The sequence below is a fragment of the Podarcis filfolensis genome (assembly GCF_964270895.1).
Source record: "Podarcis filfolensis genome assembly, chromosome: 5".
Classification (NCBI taxonomy): domain Eukaryota; kingdom Metazoa; phylum Chordata; class Lepidosauria; order Squamata; family Lacertidae; genus Podarcis; species Podarcis filfolensis.
The window spans coordinates 21,639,732-21,655,890 of NC_139608.1; the positions used below are offsets into that span (position 1 = coordinate 21,639,732).

Consider the following 16,159-nt stretch of genomic DNA (forward strand, 5'->3'; position numbering starts at 1 on the left):
GCCGCCGGAGCACGATTTCTGTTCTCATCCTGAAGCAAAGTTCTTAACCCGAGGTACTATTTCTGGGTTAGCGGAGTCTGTAACCTGAAGTGTATGTAACCTGAAGCATATGTAACCCGAGGTACTACTGTATTTAAAACACCACTGGGCACCTCTAGAACATTTATTTCTTTTTCAACCAGGGCCCCTGAGTGCTGCCCACACAGCAAGGAACTGAGTGATTCAAGAAGAGAGCAATTGCTTGGGGAATTGAGTGATGACTTTACTCTCCCTGTGCCTGACTTTGGTATTCTGCTCTGATTTTAATCCATGGACATCAAGCTTGATGCAAAAAGCTATGAATCACTTACTCCGGAGCAGTCTTGGAATTATGCCACTAGCATTCAAGGAAACAATTGCATACGATACTGGCATGATCCAGACTATTGGTTCAGATCCACACTGTACATTTTAAGCACATTGCTTCCCACAAAGAATCACAGAGCTACAATTCTCAGCACCCTTAACCAACTACAGTTCTTGGGATTCTTCGGAGGAAGCCAAAAACAACAGAGAATACAAAACCAACCTTGGTTGCATAGAGAAGCAACCAAGTTCAGTCCTTGGTCTGGATTTCCAGTCGAAAGGATCACAAATGTTCCTAAAACATTTTGCAAGGCTGTCACCTTTCACATTCAAACACTGCTCTCAATGTTCCTGCAGGAGCCAGCCCAAAACCTGAGATCACATCAGAGGCCCTTCTTTCTATACCACCACATTCAACCAAGGGACTCAATATAGAGTCTTTTTAGTGGTGGCTCCTGCCTTTGAACATCCCTCCCCAGAGATGCTTTCCTGGTGCCAACTTTGTTGTCTTTTGAGCAGGAGGCAAAAAACTTATCTGCAGTTTGTTTTATCACACATACATAGGGTTTTAACTGCTGCTGCTGTTCTATTGCTTAATGCAATAAACATTTTAAGGTGTTGGGTTTAATTACCAGCTGCTCTGACCTCCCTTTTGGCTTCCATCCTCATCTCAGACACTGGCATAAAATAGGAGAGCACAAAATAAAATAGTGCCACAGCAATGATTATTAGTATCAAATGCCAGCAATGAACACATTTCTAAACCAATCTTCTCAATAAGGCTCCCAACACTAGTTTGGCTGATCAATACAGAAACAAAAAATAAAATTGCAATATTGCTTTATTGAAACAATAGATAGAGCTTCTGAGACTTCCTAAGGGATATGGTTCTGTAAATTTAGCACTTTCAGCAAGGTAATTGTGTCGTCTCATATTTATCAATTGACAGAACTTATTTATTTATTTATTTTAAAGCTTAAACATGAAGAGAAAACCCAGGAAACGCTTTGGGTAAAATAGAAAAATTAAACACGTTTGTTCCATTTTACAAGTCAACTATTTTTAATCATGAAATGGTCCAGCCGTTTTGTTTTGTTCTTCATTATGACTAACAGCTGTTTCAAAAGCAAACCTATTTTGTGTGTACCAGTGCCTCAATTTACAGCACATTATAAAGGGAAAAAAACAAACAGTCAAGAAATATTCCAACATATACATTATACTTCTGTTTCCACTCTCTATTACAGTCAAAGGAATTGGTTTCACAGAGTTCCTGGCCATTACTTATATGATTCACACTTAAATCAATTTGTCATCCATTTGAGCAATATTTTAGTTTTTTTCATCAACAAGTATGCAACAAGTATGTACATCTACAAATCCTTTGTAGATTAACTTGCTTTATATATCGTTTGTATCGAGCAAATAGTTTTAGCCTTCTTTTAAAAAAGGCAATATTTTATTATTCAATACTTCTACAGTCATCTCTGATGAACCTTTGAAGATATAAAAAGAATATTCTCCAAACTATGAACTTTATAGCCAATAGAAAACCCAGAAAAAAACAGCTTAAGCTTTGTAAATCTAATCAGAACTGAAGACAGCACCACAGAATGCAGATGAGAGTTCAAGTGGTAGTTATCAAATAATACTTTTATCACAACTCAGCATATCTCCCCCCTTGACAATTTCTCCTTTCACATGACATGATTATTGCTATAGAAAACATTTTCTTGTGAACCTTATATACAAGTGAGAAGATGTGTTCCACTTTTTGTGAGAAAATTGTACTTGATTGCCATGAATGATCAAAATTGCTGTCAGGGAATCACTCATTATCCTGAAAATGGGAAGCAATTTTATGCCAAGAGTATCACATTATTATTTACTCCAATTAAGGGAACACCATATAGAACTTTAATTAAACCTTTCCCCCAATTTACATCATTTGTAGCCTGCACCTGAAATTATATCAAGCAGCATAATTTACCTCTCAAATAATGCAGATAGCCTTCAATAACTACAGGCCTCATTTTGTTCTCATTTAGTACAATTCAGATAAGTGAAAGGTGCACAGACTCTGCTATCTCGGGTGCAGGCACAACTCAGGATATGCTTCCAAATCTATAGGAATTCCCTCTGCAAAATCACATCGGTGATGAGTGTCCAAGAATTCAACACAACAAGTTTAATACAAATGTGTTTAAGTGCAAAAAAGTAATGCTGAGCACTTCTTTCATTCTCCGAGTATGCTGAAATTTCTTTTAAGGTTTCTCATTTTTTAGGAAAGTTTTAGTTCAAGCTTTGCTATTGATTCTGGGTTTTAGTTTAATTAGCCATTCACAACATTTACTCTACAGCATCAGACATTTGTTTAAATGCATAGCCTTTATTTTTCTTGGCACCCTGTATAAACAGTAATACAGAACTGGAAAACATAAAAAGCCTCACTGGCTAATTTCCTGTGCATGTTCTGCAAGCCAGACACCTTTTTTCTAGAAGTATCCCCTCCCTAACATTGTCTAGAGACAGTTAATAAACGTTCTCTGTTAACAGGCTTTTCATTTATGCAGTGGCAAACCAAAAATAAATGGAAATGATAAATACAAGTTTTAGCCACTAAATATCCTCTCATTAACTATCATACACATATAGTATTAAAGTAGCATCATTTTATTCGTCCCACCTAGCCAATAGGGATGGATCAAAATTAAGGCAAACAAAATCAGTTTATTGTAAACAATGAATGAAAACTAAAAGTACTTAGTGAGAGCGCCAAGGATTTTTCATTCAAGTAAACAGGTCTGATTATTCATATGAACTGAACTACAAGATATTAATACAACAATATCACCATGTTAGAATATGCCCAGGGCGGGGGGTGGGGACTAGAGTGTCTCAAACCCTATGAAGTTTACTAACAGACCCAAAACCCAGCCAACACCATGCCTTCAACATCAGCTTGATCTATAGAAATCAACAGGTGCAACTCTTTGCTGTTAGAGATCAGCATTATCACCTAACAAATGCCTGCAAATCAAGCTGCTTTTAAAGGCGCAGGAGGGACCAATAAAAATGTCATCCCTATATTCTACCAGCCAAATCTAAATGAAGTTACTGGAGCTCAACCAACAGAACACACAAACAACCTGCAATCTCAGCACATACTGCCTACCTGCAGAACATATTAAACAAGTGGCCACAGGGAAGCAATGTGTAACCCAATTTCCTGCCAAAGTCACTAGTTAAATATGTTTAAACTGGATGTTATCTAGTTTAGGTCCATGAATTCAATCAGAGTATTGCTGATTTAACTAGTTTATGAATATCATTGATAGGCTGCAATCTTAAAATCCAATTGGGAGCAGTCCAGGAGTTCTCCCTATTATTGTAAAAACAAACAGCTGGCTATAAATATAGTTTTAAGGTTGCAGAAGGATCCCTGAAATCCACAAACTACTTAAACAGCTATAAATCTAAGTACTGGGATCTTAAGGTGTTGGCAATTTCGGTTATACATTGCTTAACAATGGGCCACTTTGTTCTTCAGAAGGAGAGGAATATAGATCAAGGGCAGACTAAGAATGTTTTTCTCTCTGTTGATTTTAAAACCTCTTCCAACCCTATGATCCTAACTCTGTTTCCCTGGAAGTAGGTCCCACTAATTTCAGTGGCATTTACTCCCAAGTAAGTGTGCTTAAGAGCTGTGTAAACTTCCTTCTCAAACAGGCTTAACATTTATTTACACTCAGAAAAGAGCTTTAAAAGAAAAACAGTACACCGTAAATCACAGATTCACTTGGAATCAAGAATTAATATCCATTTCAGAAAGAATTGACCTCTTGAAATAACCAGTAAAACTGAGACAGCATCAAGAGTATGACACTAGCCTGCCACACCTTTTGAAGGTATTTTAATATCATGAGAGATGTACAAAATACATCCAGCAACATACTATAACAGTGCCCCTTTCTTATGTGATATACATTGTATTGTACATCCTTAAGGCACTAAAGAGAAGATTCCCTCTTAATAATGAGAATTGCAAAAATCGTGTTACCAGTAGTAGGAGATTCCAGGCAGCAGCCAGGAATGATTGAATGACTTACATTAGAACGATATGAATGTCCTAAAACAATGAAAGTACAGACAATCCATCACCATTTCTTTTCAAAAGGCACCACATCTTTTGCCTAGTCCTCTTTGGGCCTCATAAAAGAAAAAAACAGCAATTCTTGAGAAACAGCGTATTTGCTTTTTCAAGCAAGCTGAATTCACTGGCCTTTTATGTGCCCCTAATCTTTTGGAAGCCCGTTCTTCAGTACTAGTCAATATGCCTGCCTACCACTCTACCAGGTGTGATCAACCTAAGTGCCTAGCCAGCTGCTTCTCTCATACAAATGCCGTCCTGAAGAAACCACTTCTATTTGCAAATCAAGTGCCTTGAAGTCAAGTGTGCACATTAAAAGAAAAGAAAAAAGCTAAATTTTCACTATTATAAAAATATTCCTCTTATAAATCTTTAAAGCTTGTAGAAGCCAGGAAAATACATTTGAGAGAATCTTTTGATACTCATTGTTTTCTCCCATAAAGCAGTTATGGTCAGCAATTAAAAGGGGTTGTGGAAAATGTATCAGATTGATTGTTCTCTCTACAGCTTATTTTACCATATACATTCAACGTTTACATTTAAATCAAAATGTTATGGTTTCATAAAAGTTTCATTTAGAGATAATGTTAAAGAAATCAATCAGAAGACAAAAGGCAGACGCTGCAAGTTAGCACAACAGCTCTGTAATTTTAAAGTGCTGTTTCGAGTATGATTATTCATTTTTAACTTAAGGAAATGTTGTTGGTGTGTGTGCTTTTTAAACTGATCCATATACTACTTTCCTGGCTTGTTTTTTTGGAAAGTCATTTGGCATAAAATGGCCATGTTTTCCCTACATAGATGTATTTATTCTTTTGCGTACTCATTATGGGATAAAACCATAACAACTTTTGTCAGTGTTTTCCTATGAACTGGTTCTCCTGCATTTCCATGAAGATGCCCTCTCGTTCTGCAGCTTTTTGAATTTGGGACCGAGAAACAACCACCAAACAAATCCCAAAGCCACGCATATTAAGGATTCCACATAATAACCATCCAAGGTAATAATACAAGATCCACCTTCTTTTGTACAAAGCTGCAAGAGAGAATGAGAGAAGGGCGTCAAAAGATGTTATATGGATATATGTATAAACAGAATAAGTTAAAATGCATTGATGAAGCATTCTAGATGAACACACTGCTTTTATCCTTAAAAATATAGTATGTTGGGTGATATCTAACTAAGTGGTACCCCCACTAAAATCAGTGGATGTTACAAAGTCCATTGATTGCAATGGGTCTTCTCAGAGTATGACTAACTTTGGTTACCACCCATTAATAATAATTTTCTATTACAGGTAACTCGCAACTTGTGTACATTTAAATTGTGCGGATTTGGCTTTACATACTTGGCAAAAAACATTTAAAAAAATAAATAAGGGGGTGGGCATCTAGGGGAAAAGACTTTTCCCCCAGATGCCCACCCTTTTTTTAATTAAAAGTCTATACTTTTTTAGGGAGTAATGCAGCTGCCTTAAGCTTCATAATGCCCCATCAGTGATGCCTACTGGAGGAAGACAATCGAATCATGTGGGTTGTAGCCAAAGCTTAAGGAACAATGATTCTTTCAAGATGATCTTATACGAGCATTCTGGAAAAGTCTTACAACTTTGCTATCAGACTACTATGTGGCTAAAATCACACTGTTCAAACCCCATAAGGTGAATAAAGCGAAGGTCTTGCATAGCTAACACAGGAGGTGCAAATTATCTCACTTGATAATATGCAAGAGCAAAAGCTATTCCTAAGATGCTTTTTAAATGGGGAGGAAATATCAGTGCAGAAAGTTAGTGTCAGTGCATCAAGACTAGTATTGGAATGAAAGCATCTCTTATAAGAAACTTACTTCTGCCGCAGCTGCAGTCCCACAGTTATGTCCTTGAGCTCCGACACACTCCTTCACTGTAAGTGGATCCACAAGCCAAAGAGCTACTGTTGCCGGCCAGTTTCCTCCCAAATTCGACACTGTATTAAGTAGCGTCATGTACGTTCCGCCTATGAGTGGGTCACTAACTTTGGCATTGAAAGCCATTATAGCAACATACATGCTGTACAGCGTAACCTGGGGGAAAGACAGATGAACACAAAGAGAATTACGCAAGAGAACAGCTTCAAGTAGCAACTGCTATTTTAGTGAAATGTCTTATGGAACACTGTGGAGCTGCCTTTTAACATGAAATGTAGTCAAAAGGGGCCAGCTGTTGAGAGCTGCTGGGTCTTGGAAGACCAAAGATTCCCACTTTTACATATCTTGTAGGAAGAAACAAAAACAGTGTTTTTGCAACAAAATAACTCTCTAACAGAAGATTTCAGTAAGGAAAACACTTACATAGTGCGGTGGAAGAGCTGAGGAAAAATTCACATCTGGCAATCTGTATACTCCTAAGCTTGGTTTGGTCAGAATACAGTTTACACTTCCAGAGTTAATGCTAAACACATTACTTCTGGTAAATGAGCCACCACAGCTGCCAGAGAGCCGCGAAAGTCCCTGGCTTTATAAACTCATCTACCCATGTAATACCTGAAACTAAAGGGGCACATTTGTTGACAGATGTAAAATATACTGACATTATTTTCAGCTCTCTTACCCCCACTATATTTAACATGGAAAAGAGAAAAACTGGTCCATCCTTCTATAGTACTAACAGTATCAGTAAAGACTTGTAGATAGCAGACAAATGTGTTTTAGGAAACTGAATATACCTTAAGTGGTAACAAAGCCTAAGCTCAATACATTGCTCATATATATATATATATCAAAGCCTTGTATCTACACAGACTACTCAAATACACATACACACAGCAACTTATTACCTGATGCAAAGCATAACTCAGAAGCAATATAATATAGTAATAGATGGGAAATCCTCCTTCGTATTTTACTTTGGGAGTCCACCACACCAAGAAAGCAAATTCCAACCCAAACAGTAACCTGTAGGGAAAAGATAAGGGAAACACCTTGAATACCCCAAACTCCTCATCATGTCTGCATTAAACCAATACGAGCTAGGAAGGCAACCCAAAATTTTTGACAAGGGTAGACCTGAGGCACGGCAGAGTCAGATTATGAGCCAGTGGTGACTCACTGGCCAGTTTCTGGTGGGCTACCTAACAGATGCAGTTTTTGAAGAATGCTGATCTAGGTGAACCTTGGGTTGATTCAGTAATGCACCTTAAACAAGGTCTGCTTTGCACATGACAATAAGCAACTGTGCAAATGTGCTGGCTCGCACACACTTTGCTCCTCCCTGGGCCTTTTAACATCAGCAGATGGCAGCTAAATCAAGGTTTTGCTTACCAAATCATGGTTAAGATGTCTCCCCCTTGACCATGATCTGCAACTTTGCAAGTAGATTTCAGGAATTCTAGTTAAAAAGAGGCAGGCCATGAAAGACTGAAATCAGCCCCTTTGATACTAAGCTGCCTAACCTTGGGGTAGTCAACATGGTCCCCTCTAGATGGGCACTCCAAGGCCCATCAGCCTCAGCCAACCAATGATGAGGGGCGATGGAGGGGTTCCAATCCAAAGCATATGGAGAATACTAGGTTGGCTACTCCTACATAACCCATTGTTTCCCATCCATATAAGCTGGAAGGAAATGAGTGATCCATGAGACACATTCTGTGGTCTTCATGGAAATGAAAGGCCCCCAAATGCCACAAAAGATAATAAACACATCTAAAAACAATTCCTATACAAATGCAGACTGGGAAATATCTCAACTTAAAAGACTTGTTGAAAGAGGAAGGTCTTCAGCGGGTGTCAAAATGTCTACAGAGGTGGCACCTATTGAATATTTAGCAGGAGGGCATTCCAAATGGCATGTGGCACAAAACTTAAGGCCCAGTTTCAACATCACACAGAATGCGGACCTCCCTATAAGATGGTATCTGCAGGATGCCTTCTCCTGCAGAGCACAGTAACTCATTGGGTATCTAAAGACTGATTTAGGTATCCTGATTCCAAGCTGCCCAGGGTTTTATACATCAGAACCAATACCTTGAACTTAGCCTTGTCCATAGGGGGAAAGTCATCTAATGAAAGCTAAGTATGGAAAAGAAAACACTTGTTCTGACACAAGTGAAATTTTAACCAAGCACAGCTCTTGTAAAGGATAATTCAGCAAAGCTACAGCACTTCATTATAAATTGCGTAGCGAACAAGAGCGGGGGATTTCGAACCAATAACCACTGCAAAGCTTTCCAAGTAAAAGCCCAACATGCACATCTCATTGCTTTTAACGGTTACAAAATTATAGTTTCACATTAACAAAGTTGTGTATTATCAGGTTTAACTATCAAGAGGCTTTTTACCTAAAAGGCATAGCTTTGTAAAATGTGTTCAGGGGCTGTGGACCTGCTGTGTATTTGCTGATAATCAGAGGCAATATGATCTGCAGTGGAACCATTGGAACAGCAAGAAGAGCCAAGTGTTCTTTAGGTACTCCTTCTTCTACCAGTTTGAGGCCTGTGACTGCATCCGCTGCCGAGAATCCAATCTGCAACATAAAAAACTTTTACAATCTTACGCACATACAATGGGAGTTGGCACCCAACTATTCCACAGCTTCTCAACCCCACCTTTGGCTTAGACCAGTGGTTACCAAACATTTTTTTTCCCCATGGACCACTTGAAAACTGCTGAGTGTCTTGCAGACCACTTAATGATTTTTCTGCTCACTACAGCAATTGTAATGCACTGTACTGGATGATGTATGATTTTAATTGTATTTTTATTGCTTCTTTTTCTCTTATATTGTTCAGTTATTGAATGCAGATAGTAATAAAATAGAATGCAATATAAGAAATAAAAAGAAACAATCAAAATACAGCTAAAAATCAATATTACATGCCACATACTACCTAAATGAAGCTTGCAGACCACAGGTGGTTCATGGAACAGTTTGGGAATCACTAGCTTTGATAAATTAAATCGTGCCCCTCCGCTTATAGAACATTACGCAAAATCCATGGACATTTACACATTATGCAAAATTCATGGTTTGCTTTTTTGCCTGAGCCTGTGTCATTTTATAAACCATGGTTTGGGGGGGCATCAAAGTAGGGTATCAAACCTTGATTTGAGATTGCTTTTTAAGTTACAGGTCTATCCTATTCTATGAGCTACAGTGGCTCTTAGCCAAAGAAACTTTGACCATCCTATTAACATATTTCCCCAAACCATAATAATAATATAATCTGTTTTAGTCTCTTTTATTCAGATGCCAGCTTCTTGAACAATCGGAATCATTTCAACATTTGACAGGAAGCAACACAGCTGATAACCATATCAGGGCAAATATGGAAGGCTATACAAAAATAATTACAGTGGTACCTCGGGTTACAAACTTAATTTGTTCCATAGGCCCGTTCTTAACCCCAAACCATTCTTAATCTGAGACACGCTTTCGCTAATGGGGCCTCCTGCTGCTGCTGTGCGATTTCCATTCTCTTCCTGGGGCAACGTTCGCAACCCGGAGCAACTACTTCTGGGTTAGCAGAATTTGTAACCCAAAGCGTTTGTAACCCGAGGTACCACTGTGTTGGATCAATAATCTTGCAGCGCTAGCATGGCTTCATAAATATAGCTCAAGTAACAATCCAAAGAGGCAGTGTTTACGTTAAACAAGTAGGAACTGCAACAAAATGTTACAAGTGGACGACTCTTGTCCAGGGTTCCAGTGGTCTAGTAATACCTTCTTCCGGGATATTTAATGGAGCTTCCCCTTGCATGCCAATACCTCCCTTTTTCAGCTATGATAGTCACTGAGAAACAAGTCTGTTTTTAGAGCCAAGTTTGTTTTTAGAACAAACTCGTTCAACAACTGTTTTTTTAATCCAGCTCCCTGGCAGAGAGGCTTCAGTAGTGTATTGTTTATGCGGTCTTGCAAATTACAAAAAGTTTTAAAGAAAGAACCCTAGGAAAAGTTGAATGATCGTGCTGTAGTTTAATAAGCTGAGACATGCTCAAGCCTTCTGCCTGTGAGTTTTGTTGCTGTGCTACCAATTCCCTCCCTGGCATGCTGCAATATGCCACAATGCCAGCAATTAACCAGAGTTAAATCAGAACCAGAAAGGGGGGAGGGGCTATGGTGACTAGGTTCAGAACAAAGAACTTGAAACTGTAGTAATCATGTTTTTTTCTGATTCAGACGTAAGAGGAAATTATGGTTAATTGAGGACTTCTAGGATCCATTGCAGCACACTATGGGGCCATCGTCATAATCCTCTTTTATATCCCTGCTGATTAGGTTAAGATATGACTGCTCAATTGCAGCCATCAGGGAGCCAATGACAACGGCTCTGTTCCTCTCTCAACTGACTGCATTCAATGAGCTCTCAATCAAAGAAAGAGCAGCCCTCTGGAGACTGAGCATGAGGCTCCCTCTTTCCCCTCCCATGTCAGAGAATGGTGTAGAAAAATACAAAAAAGTAACAGCACAGCCAGCATTACAGAGCTAACAAGCCTCATGTTCTCTGTTAGGGACAGGAAGAAAACAAAAGTGGGAGCTTGCCATCCCCTGGAATGCCAATTCTGAAAAGTCCAATAGTTTAAACACCTCAACCACTGAGAAATGCAATCTTGTTGTCATTTCACTGGAACTCCCTGCCTATTGACATCAATGGTTTTGACACTAGCTGAAAGCATTTTTGTTTAGGCAAGCTTATCCAGACATGCAGAAGGTTGACATGTATTTTAATCTGGTTCATTCCTTCTCAATTTATTCCCACATCAACCCTGTAAAGTAGGTTAGGCTGAGAGACAGTGACTGCCACAAGGTCACTCAGTGAGCTTCATGGCCAAGTGGGGATTTGAACTCTATTCTCCCAGATCCTAGTCCAACACTCTAAACCATTACACCACATTGGCTTCCCCCTCTGCACACAAAGTAATGTCTGTATAGAGCTTCCAATCTATTGCTCCTACAGAAGTGCATACCTGAGATGACATACATATTGCTTTGTATCAACTCAGCTACAATGCCATCTCATAACTCACATGGTTCAGGACCACAATTCCTTAAAGACCACCTCTCCCCATATAAACTGATCCAGACCTTGTGCTTGTCCTTCTCTATGTCCCCACTCCTGAGAGGTTCAGAGCCTTACAACATGAGAATGGGCCTTTTCTGTGATGGTTCCCTCAACTGTGAAACACTCTCCTCAGAGAGGCTCACCTGGCGCCAGCATTACATGTCTTTAAGTGCCAGGTGAAAACATTCCTCTTTACCAGGGTGTTTGGCCATTAAACAATCTATGGCCTGTTAAATATGGCAGAGGGGATGGATTGTTATTATGATTATTTTATTGTTATGCTGTCTATTATTATGTTCAGTATTATGCTTTTATTATTATGCTCCATAAATTATGTTCTTAATGTTGTACACCACCTTGGGATCTTCGGTTAAAGGGTGGTATATAAATCAAATAAATAAATAAATAAATAAATAAATAAATAAATAGCTAGCAATAGTAGCTCTCTTCTCAATTAATATGTTTTCTAGCATAGTAGCTCATAAGACTGGCATATAGGTCCATGAATAACAGGAACTTATAAAAATGAGGCACATTCCCAAACAATCGCAAATCATATACTCACTTTTGCTGTTAAAATCAGGGCACAAAATGTAAGGACTGCTGGCATTTTTACTATTGAGAAGAGCAGCTTGTACGTATCCATGATGCCTTTTGTTTCTTCTTTTGATGGGTGTCTTTCCCTATCTTCTTTTTTCAAGAGTGCGACCAAGGTGGTAGTGATTAAGAAAACAGCACCCCAGTAAAATAGGAAATCTGAAGGGGAAATGAAACCTTTTCCATTATGAAGACACTTGATGCTAATGACATACTATTTCAAACCAACACTAAGACTAGCTGCAACCTTCATAAAACAATTAGCATACCATACAATAAGAAAAATAAGAAAATTTCACAAAACCAATTACTGGTAATTTATGCTGGATTATTAGCTCATCCAAATAAATAAGGGGCTCCACAGGAGCAAGCTGTCTACATAGTGTGGCCTTAATCTTTACCAGAAGAAAAGATGTCAGATTAATCCCTGCAGGAATGGATTTGGAGACCACAATGTGAATAAGCAAATTAAGTTAAGAATAATGAAATTTAAGAACTCATTTAAGCAAATACTCTTATCCCCAACCTCAAGAACCCTACTTAACAAACTGGAAGCATTGTGATAAATTAAAACATGCATGCACAAAGCAAGATATAAAAGTAGCCAGTCTGAAATCACTGGGACCTCTGTTGCCTCTTTGTTGTGTCTATCTGATATAACAGTAGCCCATAACTTCCATACAGATGCTCTTGTTGTCAAGATCAGTAGAGGGGGCCTCTTTGGTAGTTTCACTGCCCTCAAAAGTTCAAGCAGGGTGCTGTGGGAGAGGGAATTCTTTGTGGTAGTTCCTAGGTTGTGGAATTCCCTCCCCATAGAAGTATATCTGGCACCTTCATTATATTATATATATTGTATTAATCACTTTTTTCAGAAACATACACCATTTCCAACATATGCTAAAGACACACGTCTTTGCTCTGGTCTCTGGCAATTGAGACCTGTGTTTTCAGGAACCACCCTATTCCTGTGACTACAATTGCTTCTAAACTGTTTTTAATACCATATGATTACACCTTACATTTCAATTGTGTGCTTTCAACCTTATGCAGAACCTTATGATGGTAGGAAAGTAGATGTGTGAAAGTAATGCGTCTCTTCCCATTATTGAAGAGAGTTCTGAAAAAACTAGATTTGACAGGTCTTTACCAATTCTGCTTCTAGTTGTAAACCTATACTATAACTCAGGCCTGTCCAACCGGTTGATCACGATCTACTGGTTGATCGTGGGATGCCCACGGTCGTCCCTTGTCGACTGCAGGCTCCTGACACCCCCCCCAAAAGGGGGAAAAAGCTCAACAACTTTGGCTCACCCTCCCCCAAAAAAGTTCAACAACTCTGGTCAATCCAATGGGTAGATCTCTGCCAGTTTGTTATAGTGTGAGTAGATCACAATCTCTTGGAAGTTGGATGTGCACCTGCTATAATTGTTCATTTTGCTTTGGGTCTTTTCACCATAGGTATCTGAAGGATGTTACCTCTCATTATTATTAATGTTAGCAACATGGATGAGGACAACTAGCTTAGTTTAGCTTATTAATTAATTAAGATGACATGGCAGCTCCATTTTCAAGCAAAGTAATCTGGGCAAAATGTGTAAATGCAGAATTGCTATCTAGCATGAACCAGCAAATACCAAAACTTCTGTAAGATAACACTGCATTTTCACTAAGTGTGCTAATATAGCAGCATGTGTTCTTCGAGGTTTCACCCACCCATCCACCAGCTTTTTAATAAAAGAGTGTATTAAGATCAGACAGTTCCTAAACAAATGTGAACCTTCAAAGTTGGCCAGCTGATATAGCAATCTGGAATAGAAAATCCACACAGGTACTGTAATTCTTTTTGCAGTTCTATAAGAGGGGTGTAAATGAAATGTTCCATAGTAGACTAATCCATCACCACTTCTTACCACACTACACATGAACAATTGTCAACCTGAAGAGGACACAGAAGCTTGGGGGGGGGAGAGATAAAAGGGGCTCTCGGATAGATCTGCATCATTACATTCATTTCAAAAATTTATACCTGAAAGCGTTACAATTCCTCTGGGTTGAGGCTGAAACCGCAAATACTTGTTGCAGAAGGAGGCTGATTCCAGAGCCAAGAACAAGACATTTCCCAAGAAGTAGCCAGCTGTCTGTCCCACAGAGTTACAAGTGGAAGCATAGCCCACATTCTCCCGAGACAACATAGTCAATGCCCAGCCATCTACAGCTATGTCCTGAGTGGCTGCCAGAAACTCAAACAAGAAGAAGGTGACTGTAAGAGCCACCACATCTGGGCTTTTGCCATCCTCCTCCCCAAGCAAAGAGTCCACCTGCCTGGAAAGGTACATCATAAAAAGCCCCAAGGTGTACTGAGTGGGCACAAGCCACGACTTGCGCCGGCCAAAGCTCTTGAAGTACACGGCATCCACCAGGGGGGCCCACAGCAGCTTCAAGCTGAAAGGCCAGAAGACGAAGCTGAAGAAAGCCTGGTCCGTGTAGCTGACGTTCTTGCTTTGCAAGATGAGCGGGATGCTGCCCGCCAGCCCCAGCGGGATGCCCTGCAGCACGTAGAGGAAGAGGAGCAGTAAGATGCTGCCCAGCTCCGCTCGGTAGCCCCGGGGTGTCCCCAGAGGCGTGACGCTCGGCTCTTGGAGAAGTGCCTCTCGGTCATCTGCCACTTCGGCGCGGCCATCCCCGCAGAAGTCCGGGGGCGGGAGCTCCCTCTTCAGCATATCCACCGAGTTCTGGTAGGAGCCCGGCCGGCGCTGCCGGCTGCTGTCTTTGTAAGAGATGGTGGGGGACATGTCGCACACGTAGTCCAGCGCCGTCGTCCTCGGGACCGGGGAGCCTTTCCCCTGCCGCGGCGGCAGCAGGGCAGCTCAAGGGAGGCTTCCAGCTCCGCCCCGCCTGGAACAGGGGCCCGGCCTTCCCTCCTCCGCCTCCCACCTGGGCCTAACCCGCTCCAGGTCAGAGGGGTCCCCTCACACCCGCTGGAAGGACGGAGAAGTCGAGGACGCTTCAGGCTCGTCAGCTGGAAGTCACGGGCCTCCTCGCGGAGCTTCCCCACCAAAACAAAGCAGTAGCTTCTTCCTCGTCGACAAAACACCAATTTCCCTTCTCCCGGCCCCCAAAAGTCCGTTAGGGAGCAAGGAAGGGAAAAAAATTCCTGCCCACCCCCCAGGCCCACCCCAACCCCACTTTCTACCCGGCACGGTCCGACGCGTCAAAGTTCCCCGGCTGGAAACACAACCCGGCTCGCAAAGGTACCGCCAAGGCAGCCGAATAGCTCTGAGCAGCCGTGGTCCTATCTGACTGGAGGAGCCGGCGAGCTACGTCACCGGGAAGCCATCCTATCAAGGGGAAGAGAAGGGATAGGGAAGAACTATAGAGCAGGTTCGAAGGAACGGCAGCTTCGCTTCCGGTTCTCAAAGGAGGTGCTTAAAGGCAGGGCAGAGAGGCGGGAAAAGATCCGTGAGGGGTAGAGCGGCTTTTTGGAGGCCGGAAATGAAGAGCCGCGTGCTGCGCTTGTCCGTTGCCGTTCTTTTTCTTGAGCAGCTGCAGGGGTTGTGTTGTGTGCGCCTGCTTCAAACCGAGAGTCTGTCAAGTTTTGCAACTGATACCTGCAAACACCTAAGCACCCCCATTAACCCTAAACCTGCCTCCCCAAGAAATAAGTCCTGTGAAGTGCCATTGCCCTTCCCTCTTCTGGCAAATAGGTGTATAGGGCTGTAGCTGGTTTACCTGGGAGCAAGCAGGTAAATTCAATAGTTCTGAGAAGAAATGGTTAGCTAGGGTTGCCCGCCTCTCCTGTGTTGTCCCATATTCCAATGCAAAATGCTACGTCCTGTATTGATAGAGTTTTGTATTGCAGGTTTCTGCCAAAGGATCCTCTCTTAAATGCATGTGTTTGGAAGGGCGTGTGAAACATGGGCTTAGCCAGGATTTTTGTTAGGGGGTGCAGAACCACAGTTTAGTATTTTTATTGATATCTTTTGATTTAGGGGAGGACAACTGCCCCCCACGCCTATGGTGTGAAAGGTCATA

The 16,159-nt window shown here is 40.9% G+C and overlaps 1 protein-coding gene across 1 annotated transcript; it reads right to left on the reverse strand.

Moving 5' to 3' along the window:
• Positions 1 to 1,168: 1,168 nt before the first annotated feature.
• Positions 1,169 to 15,436, reverse strand: SLC33A1 (solute carrier family 33 member 1). The gene is made up of 6 exons (XM_083613351.1): positions 14,154 to 15,436; positions 12,096 to 12,286; positions 8,810 to 8,994; positions 7,310 to 7,427; positions 6,342 to 6,557; positions 1,169 to 5,531 (listed from the first exon to the last, which is right to left on the reverse strand). Exons 1-6 carry the CDS (start codon positions 14,917 to 14,919, stop codon positions 5,361 to 5,363), a joined length of 1,647 nt encoding a protein of 548 aa, XP_083469477.1. The 5' UTR covers positions 14,920 to 15,436; the 3' UTR covers positions 1,169 to 5,360.
• Positions 15,437 to 16,159: the final 723 nt, after the last annotated feature.

Excerpts from the sequence above, each read along its gene's own strand:
- SLC33A1 (XM_083613351.1), bottom strand. The coding sequence starts at position 14,919 with ATGTCCCCCACCATCTCTTACAAAGACAGCAGCCGGCAGCGCCGGCCG. Across the intron at positions 8,995-12,095 it reads CCCTGATTTTAACAGCAAAA|ATTGGATTCTCGGCAGCGGA; the intron begins GTGAGTATATGA and ends TTTATGTTGCAG. Across the intron at positions 7,428-8,809 it reads TACAAAGCTATGCCTTTTAG|GTTACTGTTTGGGTTGGAAT; the intron begins GTAAAAAGCCTC and ends TTTTCCCTACAG.